General features: G+C 36.3%; 1 protein-coding gene across 3 annotated transcripts in view; it reads left to right on the top strand.

Moving 5' to 3' along the window:
* CNTN6 (contactin 6) overlaps positions 1 to 19845 on the top strand; it is a 338762-nt gene that overhangs the window by 55542 nt on the left and 263375 nt on the right. For all 3 annotated transcript variants that reach the window (XM_030802180.1, XM_030802181.1, XM_030802182.1), the window contains exon 2: positions 9407 to 9543. In XM_030802180.1, the coding sequence (XP_030658040.1) occupies positions 9489 to 9543 (55 nt within the window). In that variant the 5' untranslated portion in view covers positions 9407 to 9488. The remainder of the gene's footprint in view (positions 1 to 9406; positions 9544 to 19845) is intronic.

Genomic DNA, 19845 nt, shown 5'->3' with positions numbered 1-19845 from the left:
TTGTTTGTCTGTGCCCTCCCCCCAGAGGTGGAGCCTACAACGGCAGGCAGGCCTCCTTGAGCTGTGGTGGGCTCCACCCAGTTCGAGCTTCCCGGCTGCTTTGTTTACCTAAGCAAGCCTGGGCAATGGCAGGCGCCCCTCCCCCAGCCTCGCTGCCGCCTTGCAGCTTGATCTCAGACTGCTGTGCTAGCAATCAGCGAGACTCCGTGGGCATAGGACCCTCCGAGCCAGGTGCGGGACACAATCTCCTAGTGTGCCGTTTTCCAGGCCCGTTGGAAAAGCGCAGTATTAGGATGGGACTGACCCGATATTCCAGGTGCCGTCTGTTTCCCCTTTCTTTGACTAGGAAAGGGAACTCCCTGACCCCTTGCGCTTCCCGAGTGAGGCAATGCCTCGCCCTGCTTCGGCTCACGCACAGTGCGCTTCACCGACTGTCCTGCACCCACTGTTAGGCACTCCCTAGTGAGATGAAACCGGTACCTCAAGCAGAAATGCAGAAATCACCAGTCTTCTGTGTCGCTGGGGCTGGGAGCTGGAGACCGGAGCTGTTCCTATTCGGCCATCTTGGCTCCACCCGCCCCAAAACTTACTTTTCAAGACCAGCATCATCATCTATATCAAGAGCCTGACCTTCTTGTACTCATCAAATTAAAGCTATTATGCTCTAATCTCTACCCACTTCTAATCAGCTCCTCATCTTGCAAGAACAACCTTAAAATCACCCAACCCAGATCATGAAGCCCTAAAAATATTGTTTAAAAAAAAAACTTCAGCTGAATTAAAATGAAAGGAGTTTAATTGAACAATAAACAATTCACGAATCAGGCAACCCCTGATTCTGGGGCAAACCCCAGAATCACAGCAGATTTGGAGAGACTCCAGGGATACCTCGTCATCAGAACAAATTTCTAGGAAATAAAAGGGAAGTGACTTACAGAAATACTAAGTGAGGTACAGAAACAGCTGGATTGGTTACAGGTTGGCATTTGCCTTACTTGAGCACAGTTTGAACACTCAGCAGTGTATGACTGGTTGAAGCATGGCTGCTGGGATTGGCCAAGACTCAGCTATTGTTACAGGCACATATTCCTAAATTAGGTTTTCAATCTTGTCTACCTATTAAGTTAGGTTACTGTTGGTCCTCAAGGACTCAAATATAGAAGTTTGAATTTCTTCTCAGGCCATTTCTAGATTGTATTAATAATATCATCTGCTTACTTCTCCTTCTGAGAAAGTATTACAACTATGCCAAGTTGTATTCTCCCTGACTGTTGAAAGTCTAGCAAACTTAGATTTGTCCAATGAATAAGTATTTCTTGTCACCTTTTTAGGAATGGAAAGTCAACACTACAAATCCTCAAAGCTATAGCAGCATCACTCATCCACATTCTCTTATTATGATTTATATAAATACAAAGAGCATTTCTATAAGATATAATTACCTGCACATTGCAGATAGAAAAACAGGTGCACACAGAGGCTGGAGCTATGCTTTGGTGATGTGTGCGGTGCCCCAGATTAAGAGGTCACATAGTAGGGGGGACCCTCAATCAGGGATCTGCCTTCTAGATCATGTCTCGTTCTAGATCTGTCTCGTTCTAGGTCATGGACTAAGTTTTATTTAGTTAACTATCACCTATTTATGTAAATAATGGCAACTACTTATCTCCTCTAGGCCTCGGTTTCCTCAGCTATGAAAGTAGAAAGCTGACTTCTATTATCTATATAGTTTATTTCAATTCTGAAATTCATTGAAAGTATGATTTTTCAGCAGTCTTAAAACTAATTTCTTCACACTAGTATCTTTCAGCAAGACTTCACGGCCTCAAGCAAAAGGCATATGAGAGATACTCTCTTGATGACTTAGTTAAGTTCTACAGCTTGGTTTCTCTGATTAAAAAAAATTGTAGAAATGATTCTATTTCCATAACAAACATATTTGCATTTATTTCATGCTGTTAACAACTTAACATGTAATCATGGCTCCTCTAAGAAAAGCAGTACTGCTTCTTCTATGATCACATTAAACATGCTGTGTTATATCTTTCTACTAATCTATCATCTATTATGACTGCCTATTCTGAGAGCTTGGCATAACAATTATCGTAAGTGATGGCATTATATTCTGAAAACAAAGAATTTGATGGCACAATTTATCTTGCTACTTTGCCTAACTTAATGGTGGTGGGGTTTCCTAGTCTATACCATATTTTTCTCAGATCACAAGTAGTTCACTTTTTAATTTATTATTGATTTAGCTTGATAGTAAATAATTCCATGAATGCTAAAGTTGGAAATCTGTAATAAAAATTATTAAAAATCTTCTCTTCCTTCTGGCCATGGATTTTTATCACACTGAAATAAAACTGTGGAGCCACCTGAAGAAAGTGAGTTTGAGATTTTTAATTTAGCTGGTGTAATTAACTGGTCAATTAAAAACAAAAGGGCAATTAGTGCTGCACACATTTGTTCTGATGATGAACATGACAACTGAAAATGGATCTTGATCTTCACTATGAAATCCTTTAGTATCAAAACAATGTTGCTGTAAATAAGGGGAGAATGAAGCCCATTAGGAGTCACGCACTTGCAACAATGATTTCCTGATAAACTAAAGCCACACCAGTAAGACAATTAGAGAGAGAAGTTGGCCAATATTTCAAAGTAATATTCCTCCATTGACCATTCTTCTGCCCTGTACTTACGGCAATAACCAAAGTCTTTTAGTAGTAGTTTCTACTTTTCCTGCCACCAATGTGAGAAAATCATTTCATGTACTGCAAAAGAGGTAAGAAAAAGGTATAATTTATAATTGACCTGAGGATTATATATTAATCCTCATTATGTGCATTAATACATAAACAGTATGTATTAATGCACATAATTCTCCAGTGTCCAAGTCGGTGTCACCTAGATGTATTTATAGAAATTAAAAAGCACAATGTTGAGAGAATTGGACAAGAATAATTTTCTATTTTCCCCCACCGTAGAGTATGATGTTTTAAATTATTTTAGACATTCTCTGTAGCTTCTAAGTTAGGTTGGGAAGTACCAACCCTTCATGAGCACCTTTCAGAAGCTTATTACAGAGCTATGCATGCACATCTACCCTGGCTTTTTATTCAAGAAGTTGACCCTACTTCTCCCTGGAAAAAATAAAGTTGGAAAACTCCTCTGTAAAAGATAAATAAGAGAATAACAGAGATGCCGCCTCTGTTTAGGTTAACTCTCATTGTCTCTCAAGCCTGCTGGACAAACCAAGGTTTAACATGGCAGCCACCTTCCAGAATTTTCCTGATGCCTGAGGTCCAGCCATTATTTGACTTACGCATTTATTCCTGGTTTACTGGCAATCGTGCACATTTATAGACTGATGAATGGTTTTAGAGCCGGGAGATAGAGTGAGTGACAATTTTCCATTCCATAAAAAAAGAAACATGATTATTTCGAACCAAACAAAGAAACTCTTAATGTTGTTTGGGTTAAGCATAATTAGCACTGCATATAACCTCACTGTCACAGCAATAATTTCTGGTTCTTTCGTCTGTCTTTTGGGATCAGAAGCAGGTCAGTGATACATGGTGAGAAGAGGCCATATAAAGGCAGGGCTCATAGTCTGAAGCTACTTCAAAATACAGGATTGCATCTTTTTCTACTAAATACATGGTATTCTTGTTGAGTATGTGTACACTGAGTTAGAGAAATACAGTTGGATAATCCTTTAACAGAAATCTTCACAGCCAAATATGTTTTAGAGTTTAGAATTCATTAAACGAGAGATCAGCAAAAGAAATTCCAGAAGCTCGAAAGCCAGAAAGGGTCAGATAATAAATATTTTCAGCTTTGCAAGCCATATGGTCTCTGGAGCAACTATTCAGCCCCGCCTTTGTAGCACAAAAACAGCCATAGACAATACATCAATAAATAGGTATGTTGGGTTGCAGTGAAATTTTATTTACTAAAAAAAGGCAAAGGGCCAGATTTGGTCAGCAGGCTGTGGTTTACTGACCCTTGTTTTAGCCTTTAGAAAGGCAATGGGGTACAAATTTATATGTATTTCTATATATTTATAAACTTGTGTGTATAAATTTATATGTATTTTTATTTGCATGCATATACATATTATAGATAGATATGTACATTAAAGATACATATAAATTTGTGTGTGTGTGTATATATATATATATATGTATATATATGCCCAATGAACAATACACTTATCATCAACCGACATCTCTGTTTCAGCAGAAAAATACATCAATATTTATAATAAGTTGGGTAAAAAGATCTAAGCAACCACACATTGCTTGGTGTGTATTGCCTGGGGACAGTTCTCTGCCACCAAATAAATTTTGCCACCAAGCTTACATGTAATTTTCAACTTTCAAAGATTTTTTTTTAATTGCAAGAAAAGGGATTATGGACCTGTACATACTCTTTCCTTGAAGTGTTTGAAATTATTACTTTTGTACTGAGCAATTTCATGCAAGAAAAAGTAAATACACGTTAGTTTATGAACCAAGATACTCACTGCTCTGGGCCAAATTATCATTTAAAAGACCTCATCTAAAACAAAATGCTGTTGATACATTTTTGAGACTCTTTTTAGGTTCTAGAAGTTTCTTTAAGTTAGATTTTTATACTGGTTTTCCTTTATTACTCCATTTTGCCTCAAGTGATCTGTAGGATTCCAGGAACCTAGAATTAATTCCTGTGGCTATTTTGCATGTCAGTGACTAGCAGAAATTTTACTCACTGAATACTTCTACTCGATTCTGCTGTGAGTAGATAACTACACTTTTCTTATCTGCCTTGTTGTCATTGAGCCAGAGTATTCTCCTTCCTCAGGCAATTTAAACTTTTATGAATGAAACTTTTACAAATGGCAACCGATGCATAAGTATTAGGTATTTAGGCTAGCATTATAGAGGAATGCCAAATAAAACATCTTTCGGGCTTTGGCCTCATTATAGTATGCTGATAAGCAATCAGATGATAAAGGGCAACATTTGCTATGAAATTATACACTGGATGGAATCAAACCATCTTAGAATATTAGAGCTGGAAGAAACTTGAAGGTGACTTCTAGGTCAAACCCTTCAATTTTCAAAGGAAGAAACTGACAATCAATGTGATTGTACATGAATCACTCAATGTTACTCAGCTGGTTAAGAGAAAAAGACAATAGTAGAGGCAAAATCTCTAGATTCCCAGCGTAGCCTTTTTCTCTGTAACACTAGGTTGTTCAGCTGTCAAATACAAACCTAGCTCATGCTTACTGAATAGCTATGAGCTCTGCATTGGACACCACGCCGAGTATTATGAGTAAGTGTTACACATCGTGTTTATCATCAAGGTAAAGTACAAAAACCTTGGCAATATAATGGAGTCTTTGATAAGTGCAATCCTTAAGAGAAATATATTGTGTCAGTCTGCTCTAGAATCTTTAAGAGAAACTTCATATAAATTTGAGATAAACAATAAAGGGGACCGGGCCCTGTGGCTCACACCTGTAATCCCAGCACTTTGGGAGGCCAAGATGGACGGATCACTGGACATCAGGAGTTCAAGACCACCCTGGCCAACATGATGAAACCCTGTCTTTACTAAAAATACAAAATTAGCCAGGCATAGTGTTGTGCGCCTGTAATCCCAGCTACTCAGGAGGCTGAGGCAGGAGAATCACTTGATCCCAGAAGGCAGAGGTTGGAGTGAGCCAAGATCGCGCCATTGTACTCCAGCCTGGACAACAAGAGCAAAACTCCATCTCGCTAAAAAAAAAAAAAAAAAAAAAAAAAAAAAAGAATGAAGGGGCTTGGGGCTGGTCAGATTACTTAGGTAGAAGGAGACAAAAACAAAATACAAACAGGACTAGGCAAAAATTTGTCTTTTTGGCTCAGGTAAGATGTTTCATGATTCTACGATACCGGGTATGATTCTAGATTCTTTGGATGCTGGAATGAATCACAATAACACTCAGATATAGAAAAAGCAGAACTCTACTTCTTACAGCTCCAAATGAGGCAAAGGCCACAAAGGAAATTGTACCCAGGAACAGAACTACAGCAAGCTGTTGGAGGTAGCTTGCGAATGGAAAATGGGATAGAGATGGCTAGGCTTTGCAGGCATCCAGAGGATTGGGTATTTTAAATAATTTTCTAGCCCAAGGAAGTAGGGGCTGTTTCTGGGTGTTAGAGATTTGGAGATCTGTGGTATTTGGGTCTATGTGTATTATAACCCAGGATTATTAAAGCCTAATAAAGGGTATATTTGGGGCGGAGCCTTAGCAAACTGACCATGAAGAGGAACTGAAAGTTTTTAGCTGTAGCTGCAAACTTTCATCAAGATAACAGTTGTGAGATATACCAGATCAGCAGGTTTATTATCTCTTGATAACTTAATGGAGAGATTATACACTTTTTCTAATAATATCGACAGAGGTCCTGGCTTCGACTGCCATTGGTTTCAATTAAGCAATATGCTGAATTTTTTACAAAATATTGTAGCCAAAGAAATAGATAACTGATTGACAATGACCTGGTCATATGCTCGTCCCTGGAGCTAGAAGATGGAGGCAATAACTCCCCAACTATATTATCTGATGGTACATAGGGAGATGGTTCCTCAAAAGAAAGTCACAGACCTTTTATCACAAGAAGAAGACAGAATTATTGGGTAAAAAAATAATGAATATCCGTTAAATAAGTGTAACATGTAATTTATGTTATAAGCTGAGGCTTTTTTGAGAGAAAGAGTCTATTGATAATTCTGTCATGACAATTGGATACATGGAAACTGTCCAGTGAAAACAAAGATTTATGGCCATGCTACCATCGTACAGGTTTTTAGGGAGATACAGACCCTAAGTAGGAATTCTATACAAATTAAATGACATCTATATAGAGATAATGCATAATGCACGTGCACGGGAAGTAGATCTTTGTCACTAGATTGGAAGTATTTAGTAGTAGTCTCATTGGAAAAGGAAGATTAGAAACCTATTGTGTATAGTCTTGAATATCATTCCAAAGACTTTGGATGTTTGTGAAATTGAAAGTGATTAAACTCTCCATTGCATAAACCGGCATAATTGGACCAATCTTTGTTTTAGGAGAAAATTTTGATGGTAACATTTAAATGAATAGAAAGGACAAGAGATTTAAGGCAGGAAGACTATTCAGAGATCCAATTTTTTTTTTTTAATCTTCAAAGCCACTACTCTATTTAAAACCTTCATTATTCCTTTCTTGTACTACAAAAGTAGCCTTTAATTACTCTGTATAATTCCAGTTTTTACTCCGTCTCTTTCATTCTCCACGGTAGCCAGAGATATAACGTAAATTTTGATTCTGTTCTGCCTAACATTCTCAATTATAATCTGAAAGTACAACATTCATATGCATTAACATGGCCTAAATGTCTTGTATATTTCAGCCTCTTTCCCTTTCTCCAACGTTGTCTCATGCCACAGTTCTTCTGAATATCAAACCGGACTTTCTCATATCTTTGAACATGCAACTCAAGCCTTGCTATAGGACCTGGGCACACTGTGTCTCTCTTGTTTAGGAAGCTAGTCTCATCCTTTCTTCATGCCTATTGTAATCCCTACAGCTCTGCTGTTTTCGCCCCATGTACACACACTCTTTGCCTGGCAAAGAGCTGCTCATATTTCAAGCCTCAGCTAAAAAATGCTAACTGAACTCCACCCTATAAATCTCATACATATTACATTTTTCTTTAGTATTATCATATTTACTACACAAATATTTTCCTGTGTGTGTAAGGTTTTTTTTGTTTTTGTTTCTCTATTTTTGTTAAATTCTCTCTCACAAGAGAACAGTGCCTCAGAGGTAGAAATGAAGGATTTTAGGCTCACCATTAACACCGTAGTGCCCATTGTCTTGCAAAGAATGTGATTATATAAAGAAACAAACATAAATAAATGCTTATGAAAATATAATAAATGAATGAATGGATATAACATATGATCTAATTTATGTAAGGCGTTAAAGGCTGTGGTATCAAAAGGAATGGAAAGATTATGTCAGATATGAGAACATTTGAGAAAGAACATTGACTCAATATATATGTTTACCGCTGAATATTTTTTATTTTTCCTGTGATTTTTATCCTTTCATTAAATTTGGAAAGCATTTAACTTAAATTTTTTTAAACGTTAAGTATAATCAATGTTTTTGATTTAAGATGAAGTAACACATGACAGAAAGATGTGATTTTTACAATTTAAAAATACATCAAGAAATAAAAATTTTATTATTTACTATCATCACACTTAAACTCCACACACTTCCAATAAATATTTAAGTTTGCAAGAAAGTATGTTTCCACTATGTTAAAGTTTCCAGAGGATCTTATCACTTGATAGATAATAGTTTTATGAAATGTAACCTACTATATCTCTTGATAGAAGAGCTGCAAAATTATACCATAGAAAGGCCATAGAAATAATAAAGGCGATAATAGTGGCTGTTTTTGTAAACAATCAACCATAGTCTGTTACAATCATACAATTCATAATAACTCAGCTTAATTGTCAAGATTAATGGGCCGGGCACGGTGGCTCACGCTTGTAATCCCAGCACTTTGGGAGGCCGAGGCGGGTGGATCACGAGGTCAGGAGATCGAGACCACGGTGAAACCCCGTCTCTACTAAAAATACAAAAAAATTAGCCGGGCGTGGTGGCGGGCGCCTGTAGTCCCAGCTACTCGGAGAGGCTGAGGCAGGAGAATGGCGTGAACCCGGAAGGCGGAGCTTGCAGTGAGCCGAGATTGCGCCACTGCACTGCAGCCTGGGTGACAGAGCAAGACTCCGTCTCAAAAAAAAAAAAAAAAAAAGATTAATTGCTGAGCCTACCTACATGAGTTGTTACAGAACATGGACATAGATGAGTTTATTCTGAGCTTACTCTAAATTTTTATGAGTTTAGGAGTTTTTATGAACCTCTTATTAGATTTCTCTTTTGGGTTAAAGGGCAAACTAACATTTTATCTTGATTTCATTTATCAGTGCATAGCTTAAATGTCAGAATAAATTAGAGAAAATTAAGATGCAACCCCTTAGGAAAAGCAAGTCTCATACCTGAAAGATAACACTGCTAGAAATTGATTTCCTGCAGAAATTTTGTAGCACAATATTAATTTTATTTCTTGTGATATTAGGACAAATAATGTTTTCTAATATTTGAGGTGTGAACTGAAATTAAGAAAATATGAGCTGACGTTACTGGAACTTGCAGAACAAATGTATGTGTAGAAAGTATCCACTTAGGTTGCTTTATTTTGGATAATATTAATATTAAATTGAATTAATATGCAACAAAAATATGCTTATTAAAATTTTCATGTATGTACATTTTTCATTTAATGACAATTTTGTCTTTTTCAGACTCTTGAGATACTGACTGGAAGACAGACTTTTTTTTTCCACCTGATTATATGGGAGAAATTTTTGACCTTAGAAAGTGGAAATGAGGTTGCTATGGAAACTGGTAATTCTGCTGCCACTCATAAACTCTTGTGCAGGTAAGTGTTCTATTATTATGAGTTTTGATTGATAAATATATTGGCATTGTATTTCTTTCTACGGGTGAAGCAATTTTCAAAATGCACAATTTGTATGTTATTTGAATGACTAAGTGATAATGTTTTGAAGGTAACCTCTATGACTCAGACAGGGAAGGTTTAATCCTTAAAAATGTATCAAATGCCAGTTTTAAATGGAAACTAACATTATTACATTTATAAATTGTCAAATATGACATTTTTATACAATGTAATTATGTAATATTTAATTATGTAGTAATATACTATGACATTTTTATAAAAGAATGTAATTAAATATTTTTATCACCAATGAACAGTGAATAATTATTCTTATTTTCATTATAGTGAAGTCTTCAAAAAATTAAAATTAAAATACATATTTCCTCTCATGTTTAGAAATTGATATGGCAAAAAAATCAAAGCTATATTCATTTAGAAGAAAAGGTGATATAGAATGTTACTTCAGAACTGGAAATAACCTTAGATATATTTTCTTTTTAATTATTTTAAAAGAATAGACAAGAACATGTTCTTTTATTCAACTTCAACATATTAATATCTGTGTATCAGTTAACTTTTGCTTTGTAATAAGCCACGCCAAATGTGAGTGTAATAAAATAACAAATAATCATGTATTTAGTTGACAAATCTGTGGGTTAACAATTTAGGATGGGCTCAAATGGGTCTTCTTTTGGTTTTGCCTGGGTGCACTGCAACTTTGATGAGCTGAGTCATCTGAGACATGACTAGTCTAGAACATTCGTACCTGAGACGACTGTGCTGCCCTGGCTGTGGTCCAAATGTTACCGTCTATGAGTCTGGGTTCTTTTACATGGTGGCTGCTCAGGGTTCCAAGAAAACAAAAGACAGAAGAATGCAGCATTTCTTGATGCCAAGGCTTGGAACTGCTACATTGCCATTTCTGTCACTTATTTTGACAATTATAAGTCACAAGACCAGTCCAGCTTCAATGGATGTGAAATGACACTACATCTCTTGATAGAAAAGCTGCAAAATTATACCATATAAAGGCCACAGAAATAATAAAGGCAATAATGGTGGCTGTTTCTGTAAACAATCAACCACAGTCTGTTACAATCATGGAGTTCATAATTACTGAGCTTAATTGTCAAGATTAATTGTTGAGCTTACCTGCATGAGTTGTTACAGAGCACGGACATTGATTAGATCATACGATTATCAAAGAAGCCTCTCTTCTACCATACCATGCTTCTTCCTCCCGACTATGTGATGATAGGTACTAGTGAAGTTTCACGTACTTATAACAAAGCAGTAATATATTGAGAGACATGCAGGAATAAACATAATAATTTAAAAGGCAGAAACACAGTAATTGTAAAGGACACTTATTTTATAGCAATCCTGAAAAATAGATATGCTGATCTTAAAATGAATGAGAATGCTAAAATATGCAGAAATCAACCAGGAGAGTCAGAAAACCATACAAATAAAAGCAATTTTACCACTAGCAAAGCTAGCAGCTAGAAGTGCTATAGTTATATTTACTCAAAGTGATTACAGTATTTTGATTGGTGACACCTCTAAGTCTCTATAACAAAGATTTGGGGTTAAATAATAATGTATTCTTTTTTTGGTAGTAGATTAAGAAAAGACAGAAAACACTCATCAAGGTGCCCCCAAATCATACATGTGTGAATAAGAATTCTCTTCCTACCTTTAAGTTTCATCTTCCTGTCAAAATTCAACATTAACATTTTGCCCTTTAAATATGTATATTGAATTAGCATAGGATCTCTAAAAGACCTTTTGTGTTAAAATAAAATAAATTATTAGTCTCAGAACACATATCAAATCTGAGAAATACTCCAGCTCTTATATTAACTTTTATTTATCCAAACTGGATGTGATTCAACATGTCCTGTTGCTTTATTCTAATGGGAGAAATAATCATGTACCCTTGTTGCACAATTTCATTGTGAAAGAACAGATTGGATCTATTTTTTAAAGCCATAGCTACTTAAATGAGATAATCTAAGCTAAACATTGCCCCAGAGGTAAGGATGTTGATAATGATATACACAAGACAGCATTGCTTTAAATCTGTTTGTTTTGTTAGAGGTTTCATGGTGTGTCTCCCCATTCGCAGATACTATTTTAGTTTACAAAATTAGATTGTCTGATAATAGAGTTCTATGACTATGCATAATGATAATATCTTGTTTTTCCAAAACATACTTTTTATTCATTCTGAAATACCAGCAAATCTTTTACAATTACTTGCTTTTTCCTTGCTATTTTAATTATTATAATTTTTCTAAGAGGTTGATACTTTAAATCTCCCTAGACTCTAAAACTTAAAATTTTTTGACAACCTCTCCTCTCATTTTCTAAAAATTAACTACAACTTCTAGTGCTTTTACTGTAGTCATTGGCCTCATAGGCCTTACAATGAAACTTAATCCATACAGTCATACATGATTGATTCTGGGGCACTTTCAAAGTTTTGAGTACTTAAAAGTTTGATTGTTCTATTTTAGTATTTTTAAAATATTAGAAGAAAACCAAGGCCCGTTTAATTAGGAAATACAGTTAATAATTATATACTTTTTAACTGTTTCATTGATATGCATGACAGGCTAAATAATGGCCCCAAAAGATATCTAGGTCCTAATACCTGGAACCTGTGAGTGCTACTTGATACAGTAAAGTGGATTTTGCAGATGCGATTAAGTTAAAGATCTTCAGATGGGGAGATTAATGGCCCTGGACTATCCAGATTATAAGAAGGAGGCAGAGTTAGACCTGACAGAGGGGAAGGCAATGTGGCAGCAGAGCAGAGGGAGACGTGAAGATGCTGCACTGCTAGACTTCAAGACTGAGGAAGGGATCATGAGCCACGGGGTGTGATGAAGGAAGCTCTAGATGTTGGGAAAGGCAGGGGAACAGATTCTCCCTTCTATCTATGGAGGGGGCATGGCTCTGCCTGCACCTTGTTTTCAGCCCTATGAATCCCATTTTGGACTTCTGACCTCCAGGACTCTAAGAAAATAAATATGTACTGTTTTAAGCCATAACATTTGTGGTAACTTTTATAGAAGTCATAAGAAACTAAAGTTTCTTCCTCACTATGCTTTAAGCTTCCAGATGGCAGGGACTATATCTTGCTGGTACTTGGTAGGGATTCAGTAAATATTTGTTAAATGAATGAATTAATTAATTACCAAAAGTTAATATTGTTGGTTCTATTTATGTTATCATAGTAGAATAAATTTAGTCATATAATATTCTCTGGGGAACTGTTAGTCTGGTTCATTCCTTTATGGTTGCCAGTGTGTATTAAAGTTATGGTCGTAAGTTTCTAGAAATAGAATTGTAATAACATTTTAAAAGTTTTAAATCATACCCTATTTGAAACTCTGTGAGGGCAGGAAATTTCATCTGGATTATGCTTTACTGATTCTCCATCCCCAAATACGTGGATTCTAAATATTTGCTAAATGAATAAAAGAAAGCAGGTTCATTCACTTCAACAAATATAGAAATATATTAGAAACTACAATGTGCCAGGCAAGGAGCTTGATGTTGACCTTCAACAATAGGTCCATAGTCCCTGCCCTCTTCAACCTGACAGTCTAAACAGGGAAACCAGCAAGTAAGTCCACTTAAACTGAGATTCTGCCCCTTGTGACAAAAAAGTTCTTGACTAATACAGATTACAAAATTTGCTTTTGAGATTGAGTTAGTAACAGAACTCTGCTGGGATAAATGCTTATTCACTAATGAAAATGAGGAAAAGGGCAAATAAAGGAATTTTAAGAAGTCACAATAATTCCTGGAAGGAAAAAAAAATCAGGAGGTTTAATATAGACTAAGAACGTTTATTTTCAGCCCCGAGTTACTGAAAAATCTGCATTTCTTAAAGTAGAAAAAATATGTTAATGAGATAATTTGGATAACCAAATTAATAAATGGAGAAAAACTTATAATTGTAAGTCTATTTTTTGTCTTTGTAGACAATGAACAGATTGTTTTCATGAAGAAATATTTTATTTATTTATTTATTTATTTATTTATTTATTTATTTATTTGTTTGTTTGTTTTTTGAGATGGAGTCTGCCTGTGTTGCCCAGGCTGGAGTGCAGTGGCGTGATATCAGCTCACTGCAACCTCCACCTCCCGGGTTCATACAATTCTCCTGCCTCAGCCTCCTGAGTAGCTGAGATTATAGGCACGCACTACCATGCTGGGCTAATTTTTTGTATTTTAGTAGAGACAGGATTTCACCATGTTGCCCAGGCTGGTCTCAAACTCCTGAGCTCAGGCAATCCACCCACCTCGGCCTCCTGAAGTGCTAGGATTACAGGCATGAGACACCACACGCGGACCAGAAATATTTTATTTTTTAATAAATGCTAAACAATGTCAGTAATGGGTAGAAGCTGAAAAACCATGTAGGGTCAAATTTTGTTGACCCTAGAATGTCACCTGTATAAGAAACCCAGGATTAACTGATGTGATTAACTATTACTTTTTCCCACAGTGAAAAATTCTCAGAATGCACAAGATGATTCTATTTTATTAAATCTTTCACCTTACCATGGCTTTTATGTAAAATTTGAAAAATATTAGACAGATTTCAAACTTTAATTTCCAATCTTTAAAAATTTGATAATTATTAAAAAGCTTTAATAGATACTTGATGATAATAGGTTGAATTGTGTGCTATATCTGTTCTTATGAGTTAACCAGGGTTAGAGATAGCACAATTTTATATCTGTGGACTATTAGGAGATCTGCGGTACTTAAGAAGAGTGTCAGTGAGTGTCAATGGCTGCTATTATAGCTCAAACATAATAAATAATAGCAGAATAGTAGTTACAAGGAATGTGATTTTCCTGATATTCAGTATTCATATCGTCTTAAGAATTTCTGCCTAATGTATTCTCTTTTAACATTGTTATTTTAACTAAGTACTACCATTTAAATGGTAGTTTATAAAACATTCACTTGGTTCATAAATATAACCACTTTTTTGTCATTTGTGTTTGTTTTGCCATGGGTTAAGGACTTTTGTATGTATTTTATGAAATTATGGACTGAATACCTATTTGGCTAGTCCTGAAGAAGTACCAGTTATTTAGTATGAGAGTTGGTTTTGTCATGAAGAAGTGCAATAATTCAAGAAAGTCAACATAGAGCTAGTCACATTTATTGGCAGAGTAGAATCAAAGCCCTCCTTGAGGCATTCTAATTATTGTATTATGCCAACAGGGCCTAATGAGTTGGTTTCTCCTACTGTATTAATTACTCTTGAAGAATAAACTGAGACTCAAAATTATAATAAGTATATGCTGCATCATTTTTGTGTAATGTTTGCTGACAAATGTGGTTATATTATTTTCAAAACTTCTCCCAAAGTAGTTGACTTTTAACACTAAAATAAAGTTGTTTTTAGGGCTGATACCAATAAAGAAAGAAAAAATATATTTTGTCAGTATTTTTACATAGCTTACTTCTTCATAAATAACATAGCCTGAAAGTGAATCTGGGAGAAAGTCTACCTCTTTCTAAATACTAACAGTCAGGCACCTAGGAAAAAGGGACATTGGAAAGTATTTATGATTGCTTGAATTTCCCTCTATTTCAAACATAGCCTTTTATTGAATTGAGAGCCAGAGCAAATGAACTACCTGAGAGAGAAAACCAGAAGAATGAAAATATTCACTATGACCAAGATTTCTTCAAAGACAACGATGTACTCACACAGCAAATCCATGAAAATTGGCAGGTGTAATAAACCTGCTTTGCTTAAGCATCCCAGAAGCACATAATGGATATTCCTTTGGGTCAGAGTGTGAATGAATATTGAGTACATCACAACCCACACTCTGCCTACGGTCTTGTTCAGATTTATTGTTAGCATAATAGCACCTTTAGGAATGGAACACCAGGCTATATTTTTAAGCCAAGTGACATCTTTGCAATTTCTAATAGAAATGATCCAATTTAGAAATGCTGAAAACACCATTTTCATGCAATGCTTACTGATAAAGGTGGTTATATGATTATCAAACCTTCTTCCAAAGTAATTGATTCTTAAACCTTCAATGAAATTGTTAGGACTGATAACAATGTAGGAAAAAAATTGTTTTGTCAGCATTGGGAGGAAATGATTGGTATGCAGACTGGCATACTATAGGAAATGTAGGCTGTTAGTTGAATGGAATGTGAGTAATTGTGTTTTCACCATGAAGTCTTCGAAGGAGAGGGTCAGGTATTCTATGGAAGTAATAACACCAGGTCATATCTTCACTTTAAGGGTACTCAAAAATAGCTATGCCATGACTTGAAAATAGCATGGAAGGATTCATAATATTTTTCTTTTTTTTCTTTTCTTTTTTTTTTTTTTTTTGAGACGGAGTTTTGCTCTTGTTGCCCAGGCTGGAGTGCAGTGGCACAATCTCGGCTCATTGCAACCTCTGCCTCCCAGGTTCAAGCAATTCTCCTGCCTCAGCCTCCCGAGTAGCTGGGATTACAGGCATGCACCACCACGCCTGGCTAATTTTGTATTTTTAGTAGAGACGGGGTTTCTCCGTGTTGGTCAGGCTGGTCTCGAACTCCCGACCTCAGGTGTTCCACCCGCCTCAGCCTCCCAAAGTGCTGGGATTACAGGCGTGAGCCACCACGCCCGGCCCAGGATTGATAACATTTTTCTTCCCCCGATTTAAACAACTCCAGATAGTTAAAATCAAACTCCTTGCCATTCCATCAAATCACGAAACAATCTGGCTTCTTCTGCCTACCTCTTTCATCTCTACTTTTACTTAACTTCCCTTTGCTCACTACATTAGAGCCACATTTTTTTCTTATGCTCAACGAAACACCACGATTGTTCTCTGCTTAGGGTCTTTGCGTGTGCTGTTCAGTCGTGTGAAACACTCTTCACATCTTTCTATGACTGGCTCTTTCCATTATACCCATCTCCAATCAGTCACCTCCATAGTCTGACGTTCCCTTAGGACCTTGTCTGGGTAAGTAGTAGCTTATCCCACCATTGGTCCTAGTCACTCTCATCAACCTTTTTTACTGTTTTCAATGAGCTTGTCGCTATCTGAAATTAACTTATTTATACATTGTTTACCAGTGCACTTTCTGCCTGTACCTAGAGGAATATAAGTTTTATGTAGTTAAAATATTGTGAGTCATATAAGTGGCTGCATCACTGACCTGATGCCTAGTACAGTGCCTGACACATAGTACGCACTCAATAAATATTTAAAATAAATGAGCACATTATTGACCTCTCAAAATAAGACCCCAAGACTACTTAGGGATAAACCAATATTCCCAAACACCTTTAGCAATTGAACTGGTTATTGTTAGAATCTACTTCTAGGCATAAATGTTTTAGTCACAATATATATTTTGGGCTTAGGATTTTTTTAATTTTTAAAAACTATGCTGTATACTGAAAGCAGAAAGCTATTCCTAATTTTTGAAATGAATACAGTTTGCTTAGACACACTTGACCTAGGCAGGTGTAACTTCACTGTGGTTTGTTCAGGGAGTAGCGCATTTAACATACAGCCAATGCTGTTTCAGTATTACTGGGTAGCAAATACACGTTGACTTTGTGTCACAAATAATTTAAATATTTAAACTTGTGGGCTGTATTTTATCTCAAGATGTATTTTTTTTATTCCTTTTTAGTTCCGTCGTTACCAGTCGAGTTAATCCACCATCACCTCTCCCCCAAGACATTTGTACCAGCCTCCTACAGTTTCTCTCTATTTTGAGACATCCTCTGTGTCCTTTCCAAGACTTAGCTTGTTGACACAGATGCCTATGCAGAGAAAACTTCATAAAGCACGGCTGATTTTGTCATTACTCTATGTCAAGACCTTTACAGATCCCATCTCCTATAAAGTTCAAACTGTCTAATCAAGCATTCAAATTCAATTTCCTTCAACAAATATTGGAAGTTCTCCAATTAATTCAATTCTACCTGTGTCATGAGCCATGCCTTCCCTTACTCTCCTTCATGTATCCTTTATTCAAGTCAGACTGTGCTACTTGTAAGATCTCTGCACTTTTTAAAAATCCCCAAGTCTCTCATATCATTGTGATATTCTGCATTGTTCTTCTTCAGATCTATTTCTGTTTATTAAAGGCAAATCCAATCTTTAACACACTTATTCGAATGCTATGTTCATTCTGATTAATCCTCCCAGTAACATATTCTTCCTTTTTCTCTTTAAACCTTGATTCCGTGAAGAAGAATTTTGTCATTTCCACACTCTTTGCTTAGAATCAGGTTATTTCTCTCAAATATATACTCATTCTGAGAAATATATAGTATTTACCCTTGTTGAATTTGTAACTGTAGAATTCTTAGTCTTAAAGGGAAAATAAAAACTCAACTCAAATATTTGACTAGTTATACCTCATAACTAGTGCATTATAGTTTATAAAGCACTTTATGAATAGTGTTTCATCTGACCTTGATAGTGGACAAAGGAAGAAACTATATTTGAGTCTCAGACTTTCTTTCTTTCTTTTTCTCTTTCTTTCTTTTTCATTCGTTTCTTTCTTTCTTTCTTTCTTTCTTTCTTTCTTTCTTTCCTTCCTTCTTTCTTTCTTTCCTTTTCTTTCTTTCCCTCTTTCTTTCTTTCCTTTTCTTTCTTTCTCTTGCTCTTTCCCTTCCTTCTTTCCTTCCTTCCTTCCTTTCCCTTCCTTCCTTCCTTCCTTTCCCTCCTCCCTTCCTTCCTTCCTTCCTTCCTTCCTTCCTTCCTTCCTTCCTTCCTTCTTTCCTTCCTTCCTCCTTTCCTCCTTCCCTTTCTCTCTTTCTTTCTTTTTTTTTATATCTTATTATTATTATTATTATTATTATTATTATACTTTAAGTTTTAGGGTACATGTGCACAATGTGCAGGTTTGTTACATATGTATCCATGTGCCATGTTGGTGTGCTGCACCCATTAACTCGTCATTTAGCATTAGGTGTATCTCCAAATGTTATCTTTCTTTCTTTTTTTTTTCGGGTCTGGCTCTGTTGCCAAGGCTGCAGTGCATTGGAGCTATCAAAGCTCACTTACTGCTGGCTTGACCTCCTAGGCTCAAACAATCCTCCTGCCTCAGCCTCCTGAGTAGCTGGGGCTATAAGCATGCACCATCATGGCAGCTAATTTTTTATTTTTTGTAGAGACTGCCTCTCACTGTGTTGCTCAGGCTGGTCTTGACTTCTTGGCCCAAGCAATCCTCCTACCTTGGCCTCCCAAAGTGCTGGGATTACAGGCGTGAGTCACTGCACCTTGCCTAATTTTTTTTTTATTTTTAATTTTAATTTTTCTGTGTACATAGTAGGTGCATGTATTTATGGGATACATGAGATATTTTGATATAGGCATGCAATGCATAATAATCACTATGGAAAATGGGGTATCCAGTCCCTTAAGCATTTATCCTTTGTGTCACAATCTAATTATACTCTTTTATTTATTTATTTATTTATTTATTTATTTATTTACTTACTTACTTACTTACTTACTTATTGTCTCTGTTGCCCAGGCTGGAGTGCGGTGGCGTGATTCTGGCTCACCGCAACCTCTGCCTCCCAGGTTCAAGCATTTCTCCTGCCTCAGCCTTCCAAGTAGCTAGGATTACAGGCGTGCATCACCACACCTGGTGTCACCACGTTAGACAGCCTGATCTCGAACTCCCGACCTCAGGTGATCTGCCTGCCTCAGTCTCCCGAAGTGCTGGGATTACAGGCATAAGCCACCACGCCTGGCCCTGTTATTTTCAAATCTATAATTAAGTTATTATTGACTAGAGTCACGCTGTTGTGCTATCAAATACTAGGTTTTATTTTTTCTAACTTTTATTTTGTACTCATTAACCATCCCCACCTGTCCCCCCCCCAACCGTCCCAGTTTCCTTCCTAGCCTCTAGTAACCATCCTTCTACTCTCTATCTCCATGAGTTCAATTGTTTTCATTTTTACATCCCAAAAATAAGTGAGAACATGTGAAGTTTGTCTTTCTGTGCCTGACTTAGCTTAATGACCTCCGGTTCCATGCATGTTGTTTCAAATGGCAGAATCTGGTCCTTTTTTATGACTGAATAGTACTCCGTTTTGCATAAGCACCACATTTTCTTTATCAATTTATCTGTTGATGGATACTTAGATTGTTTCCAAATTTTGGCTATTGTGAATAGTGCTGCAACAAACATGGGTGTGCACATATATCTTCGATATATTGATTTCCTTTATTTTGGGTATATGCCCAGCAGTGGGAT

Source organism: Nomascus leucogenys, chromosome 21 (genome assembly GCF_006542625.1).
Source record: "Nomascus leucogenys isolate Asia chromosome 21, Asia_NLE_v1, whole genome shotgun sequence".
NCBI classification, from domain to species: domain Eukaryota; kingdom Metazoa; phylum Chordata; class Mammalia; order Primates; family Hylobatidae; genus Nomascus; species Nomascus leucogenys.
Note: the sequence above shows the minus strand (reverse complement) of the source record. Positions and strands in the feature narration are given on the sequence as shown.